This window comes from Triticum dicoccoides, chromosome 6A (assembly GCF_002162155.2).
Source record: "Triticum dicoccoides isolate Atlit2015 ecotype Zavitan chromosome 6A, WEW_v2.0, whole genome shotgun sequence".
Taxonomy (NCBI): domain Eukaryota; kingdom Viridiplantae; phylum Streptophyta; class Magnoliopsida; order Poales; family Poaceae; genus Triticum; species Triticum dicoccoides.
In genome coordinates, this window is record NC_041390.1 from 13,015,104 (window position 1) to 13,025,340 (window position 10,237).

At 50.8% G+C, this 10,237-nt stretch overlaps 1 protein-coding gene across 1 annotated transcript; it reads right to left on the reverse strand.

The window, feature by feature from the left end:
- Positions 1 to 1,073: 1,073 nt before the first annotated feature.
- On the reverse strand, positions 1,074 to 2,569 carry LOC119319355 (3-ketoacyl-CoA synthase 5-like). The gene has a single exon (XM_037593848.1). The coding sequence runs from the start codon at positions 2,567 to 2,569 to the stop codon at positions 1,106 to 1,108; it is 1,464 nt and encodes a 487-aa protein (XP_037449745.1). The 3' UTR covers positions 1,074 to 1,105.
- Between the last annotated feature and the right edge of the window lie 7,668 nt (positions 2,570 to 10,237).

Below are 10,237 nucleotides of genomic sequence, written 5' to 3' on the forward strand. Positions count from 1 at the left end.
GAACACATGAGCACCCATAGAATGGCACCCACCGGAATGATGTTGCCGCTCCGGTGACCAAGGATATCGACCCTCACCCACCACCGCCCGACGATGGACCGCGAGCACGCAGCTGGCCGCCCTGCTGCTGCACCAGCGCATGTCCGCCACCCGTAATTACCCAAAGTTTGCACCTTTCATCACACGAAGGAGACCCATGACTGAGATCTGAGTTGCGGGGCGCCCAAAATATCAGCCACAAGGGCCATCGATTAGAGAAGGGCCATGCCCTGACTCCGCTGGACCCTGCCAGATCCAGCGGCGGCCGGGAACACCATCCACGACGACCGGCCAGATCCAATGGCGGCCAGGAACACCATCCACGACCACTGGCCAGATCCAGTGGCGGCTGGGAACCACTTCCACGACCACCGGCTCATACGCGAGGAGCCGCACCAGCAAGGTTGAGTGGCCGCAACCCGCACCACCCCCGCACCCGCTGACGGCCGTGCCACCCCAGGCAAGCCAGGGTCAGCGGGGAGGAGGGGGGTTCAAGATCCAGAAGGGGTTCACCGATGTGCGGGAGTGTGCGCGCTAGGAAGCAGGGGAGGGGCGCCCCGCCGCCGCCGCCGACGGCGGTGAGGGGGAGGAGTGTGGAGGAGGGGGTGGTTGGGGCGGCGGCGGGGTTCGCCTCGTGAGCCGTAGTGCGACCCACGAGACGCGGCTCTTCGAGGCAAAACCCTAGTTTTAAGTCTCTATGTACTCGCTTGTGTCTAGAGACGGCCTCAAGAGACACTTCCATCCTCTCTCACCTCATTAAGACAATGTTAATTTGAAAACACTAGGAAAGGTCTTAAGAGTTCAGCCCTCACATGTCCAATTCCTTTTCATGCTAAAGAACTCTATAACACCAGATACACGCCTGAATGTGTTTTATATGTTCCTCTACTTGTCCACGAACATAATTTATTTTCCTATCTTTAACCCAAACACAATTACATTTAGCTATATTTGAGGATAAATCAAGATTAGCCTGTGAAAGTGTTGTTCATTGCTGCATGAACAAATGAAAATCTTTTTGTGCGAATCGAGTCGTACTTGTACGTGCACAGACCTTAATTTTAGCTTACTTTCGAGAGATGTTCAACGGATACATATGGATAGAATCAGCCCAAGGCGTGCCAATATCGGTGTTGCTGGCCGGCCTGATGCACTGCCACACGGCGCTGTTGCACTTGAACCCAGAACCGAACCCAACCATCCACACCCGGTCGCCCTTGCACATCCGTCTCTTCGCCTCGATGTATGCAAGCTCGTACCATAACGAACTGCTAGATGTGTTCCCGAACCGGTGCAGCGTCATCCGCGATGGCTCAATATTCTCATCCGATAAGCGTAAGCTAGTCTGCACCGCGTCGATCACAGCCCGGCCACCACAATGGATGCAAAAGTGCTGGAAGGCCGTGCGGAAATCAGGGACGTATAGCTTCATCTTCTTGTTGAAAACCTTACGTGCAACGAACGAGAGCGCAAAGAGCAGCTTCTCCGATGGTTGGAGTACGAGGGACCCTATTCCGACGATGTTGGCCTGAAGGGTGTCGCCGGCGACAGCCACGAGCTCCTTGGACAGGTTTATTCCCATCTCCCCCACGTCGTCCTCTTCCTGGTACGCGCACTGGTACGCTTTGTCTTGCGCGGCGGTGATCGTCCGCACGATGTGCGTGAGCCGGAACCGGGACATGGATCTGGACGTCGACAGCAGCACCGCGGCTGCTCCCATGCGGAACAAGGCGGCAGGCAGCAGCATCGCGCGGTTCTTCCCCGTATAGTTGACCAGCGAGGTGGACTCCGTGGACACCATTAGGGCGCGCGCGCCACGGGGCGCCGCGTGCAGGAGGTTCCTCGCCACCTCCAAGGAGATCACCCCGGCGCTGCACCCCATGCCGGAGATGTGCACGCTCCGGATGTCGGCTCTGAGCTTGTACCTGTTCACGATGGTGTCAGCCAAGCTCGGCGTTGGGTTGAAGGTGGTGCAGTTGGTGACGAGTATGTCGATCGCCTCAGGACTTATGCCCGTCTTGGCGAGCAGGTCGTCGACGGCCGCAAAGATGACCTGCTCCGCTTCGTCCCAGCATGAACTTAAGCTGGAGCGCGGCGGAATGTAGTGCAACGAAGGGTGGACGTAAGTCTGGTCACCGAGGCCCGAGCGCTTGAGCATGCGCGCCATGAACTGGTGACCGCCATCATCGAGCGAAAAGCGAGCATTCTCGGTGGCGGAGGCTATGGATACGCGGCAACTGGATTTAGGCCGGCAGCAAGCGTAGTCGACGAGGTAGACGCTGCGAGGGCGACTCATGAGGTAGAGGGTGGCCAAGGCGAATGGAAGGAACACTGCCAGCGAAACGTGAACCTGGTGCAAGCCATGGAGGCGGGAGAGGATCTCGCCGGGTCCGAGCTGCGCGGCTTTACGAAGAACGACGAGGGCGATGGCCGGTGTGGCGACGAGGAGGAGGAAGTTGTTCACGATGATCTCGAACGAGTGTTTGAGATGGGATGGTGAGATGAGCATGTCGCTGAGGCGCACACCCATCGTGGAGCTTCGTTGTTGAACATGATGAAGGTGTAAGAAACACTTTATATTAGGAGATTTTAAAAGCACGCCGTAATTAATGTTTATGCGTCCAACTGTTTACTAATTAGGTGCTTCTTTTTTGCACTTGTAGCCGCCGATGCTGTCACCATTACAAGCAACCATTCTGATTCCAAAATATCTGGCATGGACATGGTCCACATACAAATAAATGAAGCCCATGCATTGCACCATCCTTTCACAATATTAAGTCTCGTGACAGTTGTCGTTGGCGACTGTCACATCCCGTCGCCTTCTCGACTCGTGGTTTCATGGATACAAACTCGATTATCTCCTAATTCTCATGTTTCGAATCTCACAGAATGCATGATAATGTGCCGCGGAGTGGCTGTTGACGTGTACCGGCCGAGATTAATTCCTCTCTCCTAACAAAGCACGTGTTATAGTTCGTCACTTTGTTATTGGTCGCTGGGTGAGAGCGATTGATACACTAGCGCATTAATTTCCTTGTTCAAATATCATATACATGGTGTTAGAGTTGTGTCGAATATGGTTTACGAGTTAGGTTACAGTTGGACTTGTAGTTGTATTGTGTTTAGATAAGATATGAAGTCGTGTCCTAATAGGATACTTGTATCCTAGGCCTCTCATATATAGCGGAGATAGACACACGATGTAATCTATACCAACATAATAGCACAGGCGCACAAGGGGGAGTCGGCGGCATGTGTCGGCGATCGGGTGGCCGGTGTGCGGTATTGTGACGGTGTCATGGGGAGGAGCGCCCATATTCAGGGCCCGGGGATGTAGCCATATCGGTGAATCTCGTTAACAAATCTCGGTGTCGTGCTCGTGTGATTGCTTGATCCTCGGATGATCGACGGTATGCCTCGAATTTATTCTAACAAGTGGTATCAGAGCAAGGTTCGAGAAGATCGCGGTCTAGTTGATCGGAAGCGTCACCTGGTGGCCAGAGTCGAGTCGGCGATCTCAGCGAGATTGTACTGCACAGGTGGCAGCAGTCGCAAGTCAGGAGGAGGACGTGGATGCGGCCCGTACGGCCGGCTAGCATGCAACGCCGTGACACACAAAAGCTGCAGGCGCGCGTGGCGCGTACGTGCTAGTGGGAAGCCCAGGCTGGTTGCTGGATGCAGTGGCGGAGCTACAGGGTGGCCAGGGTGGGCCGCGGCCCACCCTGGGATTTTGATCCGGCCTATACCTATATAGATGGGTCAGAGAAGGAAAAAAATGGCCCAACAACACTTTGACCCAAAACAATCAACGCTCTCGCTCTCAGCTAGACCCCAGGCACCACACACATACAGGCATACAGCACGCTGACCCTCTATGCGACACCCAGCCGTCGGCCGCCCCCGTCCCGGCCTCTGCCTGCCTCGCGGCCTCGCCGGACGCCGGTCGCCGGCCGCCCAGGAGGCTCCTCTGCTCCTGGCCTCCTGCCTCCCCATTGCGCCCTCGCCCTGCCAGGCGCTCGGCGCCAGCCTTGCCACCGCCCCCGGCCGCGACCCTACCCTGTCCCGGCCGCCTGGCGCCCCTACAAGCCGGCGGCGCCACCCAGTCCGCACTACGGCACTCGGCTCGGCCTAATTTGAGGTACCATTCATCCATTCCCAAATCCCCCAATTTTTGATTTAGGGTTTGCTTGCTATTTGTTGTGTTGTGCACTGCCTGTGTGGTAATATAATTTTTGATCCGAGTAATTACTAGTTACAAGGTACTCCCTCCTTAAACTAATATAAGAGCGTTTAGAATACTAAAGTAGTGATCTAAACACTCTTATATTAGTTTACAGAGGGAGTTCACCACAACATCCTAAACTGAGAAGAAAAGGCTAATTCAGACATCTTACACTGGTTCATGGTTGCATCAGAAATCTGAGACTGTTAATTTTGTTTTATACTTTTGAGGTATTGAACTAAATGTTAAAACTTACTGTCCAGGTCCAGCCATGCTTAATTAAACAGAATTCATGTTGTATTATGGGTCTTAATTGGATTGAGGGGCTGTAATAAGGTTGTGTATTTAGTTTCATGCTCACAACATCTTCGCTCAAATGGCCAGTAGCTTAAGCTACTGTTGGAAAGGCGTGTAATTTACGCATGCTTTCAAACAGAGTTGGAAAGGAGTACCAAACTACCCATCTGTTCCTTTCCTTTTCTGCCATGAGTTTAGTCAACAGCAAGTTGAGAAATAAGATGGGTGATAGTCTTTTGGATGATTGTCTAGTCACATAAATTGAGAGGGATGCTTTCTCCGAGGTGAATGAAGATGATATAATTGATACCTTCATGGCAATGCAAAAGCGTAAACCAGAAACATAGTCTTATTGAACTTCTCAAGGTATGTACTATGGTCCATGTAGTATGTACTATGTAGGCTTTTTTATGCAAAACAGAGATTTAATTGAGGATTTTAGTGTTTTTGCAAGTCCATATTGTGATATTGATCTATTTCTTTGTGATATTGGTAATTAGTTAGAACTTTCACATGTCATATTGCTTATCAAAAAAAATTTGGGCCGAACCACCCTGGTGTCAAATGCTAGCTCCGCCACTGGCTGGATGCGTCTAGCGTTGACGAGATTTTGTTTTGAGAAACAAAAGGAGACCGAATCTCCATAGTACACGGACAGGCAGGAAAATCAGTCGAGCGAAGGAAATATCCATTGATACGTCCATCGGAAACTAGCAAAGGGCTTGGGCAAGGCAAACAACAGCATCGGGGTTGAGCCAAGGGAGCAGATTCACTTTAACTGATGGTCACAACAGCGCATCGCCCCTGCGTCGCCCCCGCTCGGGCGACTCGGGCGGGATCTCAACCCTAGCCGCCGAGGGCTCCCCGTCCTTCCATCCCTCCCTTCGCCGCCGCCGAAGGACGCTGCCGGCCTATAGCCCGGGGGCTGACGGCGGTGGCGGGGGCCTTCCCTCTCTCCTGCGCCTATGGGCGGTGCGGAGCCCCGCGGCGTCTGGTGTCATGGCCGATCTAGCCTTGGTGGCGTGGCGGGCCTGCCTTGAGCGGCGGCGGCGCGGCGGCCGCCTCAGCCTAGGGCGGCGATGGTGGCGGGCACGGCGGCCGGCCCTGCTTCGGGCAGCGGCCTTGGCTACGTTCAGCGGCGGCCGGGTCTGCGGCGATGGATCATCTGACCTCGGATCGGCGGTGGCGGCATGGAGGGCCTGGTGGTTGGGTCCGCGTCATGCGTGGTTTGCCCTCCGGATAGATCGGATCTGGCCGGTGCAGCCTGCTCGATGTGCGGTGACTCAGATCGGCGGCGACCCGTGCACACGATGCTTGATGGAGGTTCTTCAAGGAGATCCGGGTGAAAACCTCGTTCTCGTCTTGATGCCAAGACCGGCGTTGACGGCACCCTTTTGTGTCATTACCTTCTTGAAGGCATCGCCGCGGAGAAGCTCGAGACCTCTATCCTCTACCTCCGGGGGAAACCCTAGATCAGATGACAGCGGCGTGTTGGTATCGTTTTCTCCATGGGGGCGTCATTCTTGGAGGCGTACATGGGATCAAGGGACCAGTGGGCGGCTTTTCTGGTGGAGCGGTGCTTCATCCTACACATTGATGATGGCGGATCTCAGCGGCGTGGCGCAGTGGAGACTCGATGCCCGATGCGCGGTGATGGACTCGCGCAGGAGGAGGTAGTTGTCTGGCGTCAGGTGGCGTCGATGGTAGTGTGGCCTGACAAGGTAGAAGCCTCAATGTCTGCTCTGAAGACGGACATGTGGAAGATGGCGGCGACGACACATGTGAGTGTGTCAGACCAGTTTATGCCCCAGTCCCGGTATGTGGCTCGGCTGGGGCTTCTGGCTTTTGATGATAGGCTTAGGTGAGTGGTATGGGTATTTGGCCACCCTTTCATCATATGGATAGGATTAGTGGCATATGTTGACAAGACGGCGGATTCGGGTATATTGTTGTAATACTTTGTAAGGTCCTCGAGAATAATCAATAAAGTGGTCACATGCATCTCCCAGATGCAGAGGCCGGGAGTCATCCTCCTTTTCTAAAAAAAGTTGAAATTGTTAGTAGTATGTGTTGGGTAACGTAGTAATTTCAAAAAAATTCCTACGCACACGCAAGATCATGGTGATGCATAGCAACGAGAGGGGAGAGTGTGATCTACGTACCCTTGTAGATCGACAACGGAAGTGTTTGGTTGATGTAGTCGTACGTCTCCACGGCCCGACCGATCAAGCACCGAAACTACGGCACCTCCGAGTTCTAGCACACGTTCAGCTCGATGACGATCCCCGGACTCCGATCCAGCACAGTGTCGGGGAAGAGTTCCGTCAGCACGACGGCGTGGTGACGATCTTGATGTACTACCGTCGCAGGGCTTCGCCTAAGCACCTCTACAATATTATCGAGGACTATGGTGGAAGGGGGCGCCGCACACGGCTAAGAATATGATCACGTAGATCAACTTGTGTGTCTCTGGGGTTCCCCTGCCTCCGTATATAAAGGTTCAAGAGGGGGAGGTCGGCCGGCCATCATAGGGCGCGCCAGGAGGAGTCCTAGTCCCTCCGGGAGTAGGACTTCTCCCCCAATCCTAGTTGGAATAGGATTCGCGAGGTGGAAAAGAGAGAGAGAGAGAAGGAGGGGGGCGCCGGCCCCCTCTCTCCTTGTCCTATTCGGACTAGGGGGGAGGGGCGCGCGGCCCAGCCCTGGACGCCTCTCCTCTTCTTCCACTAAGGCCCACTAAGGCCCATATAGCTCCTGGGGGGTTTCGGTAACCTCCCGGTACTCCGGTAAAATCCCGATTTCACCCGGAACACTTCCGATATCCAAACATAGGCTTCCAATATATCAATCTTTATGTCTCGACCATTACGAGACTCCTCGTCATGTCCGTGATCTCATTCGGGACTCCGAACAACCTTCGGTACATCAAAACGTATAAACTCATAATATAACTGTCATCGAAACCTTAAGCGTGCGGACCCTATGGGTTCGAGAACAATGTAGACATGACCGAGATACGTCTCTGGTCAATAACCAATAGCGGGACCTGGATGCCCATATTGGCTCCTACATATTCTACGAAGATCTTTATCGGTCAGACCGCATAACAACATACGTTGTTCCCTTTGTCATCAGTATGTTACTTGCCCGAGATTCGATCGTCGGTATCCAATACCTAGTTCAATCTCGTTGCCGGCAAGTCTTTTTACTCGTTCCGTAATACATCATCCCGCAACTAACTCATTAGTTGCAATGCTTGCAAGGCTTAAGTGATGTGCATTACCGAGAGGGCCCTGAGGTACCTCTCCGACGATCGGAGTGACAAATCCTAATCTCGAAATACGTCAACCCAACATGTACCTTTGGAGACACCTGTAGAGCACCTTTATAATCACCCAGTTATGTTGTGACGTTTGGTTGCACACAAAGTGTTCCTCCGGCACACGGGAGTTACATAATCTCATAGTCATAGGAACATGTATAAGTCATGAAGAAAGCAATAGCAACATACTAAACGATCGGGTGCTAAGCTAATGGAATGGGTCATGGCAATCAGATCATTCAACTAATGATGTGATCCCGTTAATCAAATGACAACTCTTTGTCCATGGTTAGGAAACATAACCATCTTTGATTAACGAGCTAGTCAAGTAGAGGCATACTAGTGACACTCTGTTTGTCTATGTATTCACACATGTATTATGTTTCCGGTTAATACAATTCTAGCATGAATAATAAACTTTTATCATGATATAAGGAAATAAATAATAACTTTATTATTGCCTCTAGGGCATATTTCCTTCAGTCTCCCACTTGCACTAGAGTCAATAATCTAGATTACACAATAATGATTCTAACACCCATGGAGCTTTGGTGCTGATCATGTTTTGCCCGTGGAAGAGGCTTAGTCAACGGGTCTGCTACATTCAGCTCCGTATGTATCTTGTAAATCTCTATGTCTCCCACCTGGACTAGATCCCGGATGGAATTGAAGCGTCTTTTGATGTGCTTGGTTCTTTTGTGAAACCTGGATTCCTTTGCCAAGGCAATTGCACCAGTATTGTCACAAAAGATTTTCATTGGACCCGATGCACTAGGTATGACACCTAAATCGGATATGAACTCCTTCATCTAGACTCCTTCGTTTGCTGCTTCTGAAGCAGCTATGTACTCCGCTTCACATGTAGATCCCGCCACGACACTTTGTTTAGAACTGCACCAACTTACAGCTCCACCGTTTAATGTAAACACGTATCCGGTTTGCGATTTAGAATCGTCCGGATCTGTGTCAAAGCTTGCATCAACGTAACCGTTTACGATGAGCTCTTAGTCCTTTTCAGGTACTTCAGGATGTTCTTGACCGCTGTCCAGTGATCCACTCCTGGATTACTTTGGTACCTCCCTGCTAAACTTATAGCAAGGCACACATCAGGTCTGCTACACAGCATTGCATACATGATAGAGCCTATGGCTGAAGCATAGGGAACATCTTTCATTTTCTCTCTATCTTCTGCAGTGGTCGGGCATTGAGTCTGACTCAACTTCACACCTTGTAACACATGCAAGGACCCTTTCTTTGCTTGATCCATTTTAAACTTCTTCAAAATCTTGTCAAGGTATATGCTTTGTGAAAGTCCAATTAAGCGTCTTGATCTATCTCTATAGATCTTTATGCCTAATATGTAAGCAGCTTCACCGAGGTCTTTCATTGAAAAACTCTTATTCAAGTATCCTTTTATGCTATCCAGAAATTCTATATTATTTCCAATCAGTAATATGTCATTCACATATAATATCAGAAATGCTACAGAGCTCCCACTCACTTTCTTGTAAATACAGGCTTCTCCGAAAGTCTGTATAAAACCAAATGCTTTGATCACACTATCAAAGCGTTTATTCCAACTCCGAGAGGCTTGCACCAGTCCATAAATGGATCGCTGGATCTTGCACACTTTATTAGCTCCCTTTGGATCGACAAAACCTTCCGGTTGCACCATATACAACTCTTCTTCCAGAAATCCATTCAGGAATGCAATTTTGACATCCATCTGCCAAATTTCATAATCATAAAATGCGGCAATTGCTAACATGATTCGGACAAACTTAAGCATCGCTATGGATGAGAAGGTCTCACCGTAGTCAACCCCTTGAACTTGCCGAAACCCTTTTGCGACAAGTCGTGCTTTGTAGACAGTAATATTACCGTCAGCGTGAGTCTTCTTCTTGAAGATCCATTTATTCTCAATTGCTTGCCGATCATCGGGCAAGTCAACCAAAGTCCATACTTTGTTCTCATACATGGATCCCATCTCAGATTTCATGGCTTCAAGCCATGTTGCGAAATCTGGGCTCACCATCGCTTCTTCATAGTTCATAGGTTCATCATGATCTAGCAGCATGACTTCCAGAACAGGATTACCGTACCACTCTGACGCGGATCTCACTCTGGTTGATCTACGAGGTTCAGTAGTATCTTGTCCTGAAGTTTCATGATCATTATCATTAGCTTCCTCACTAATTGGTGTAGGTGTCGCAGAAACAGGTTTCTGTGATGTACTAGTTTCCAATAAGGGAGCAGGTACAGTTACCTCGTCAAGTTCTACTTTCCTCCCACTCACATCTTTCGAGAGAAACTCCTTCTCCAGAAAGTTTCCGAACTTAGCAACAAAAGTCTTGCCT

Bases quoted from the DNA above. Each gene is read 5' to 3' on its own strand.
- LOC119319355 (XM_037593848.1), bottom strand. From the start codon at position 2,569: ATGGGTGTGCGCCTCAGCGACATGCTCATCTCACCATCCCATCTCAAA.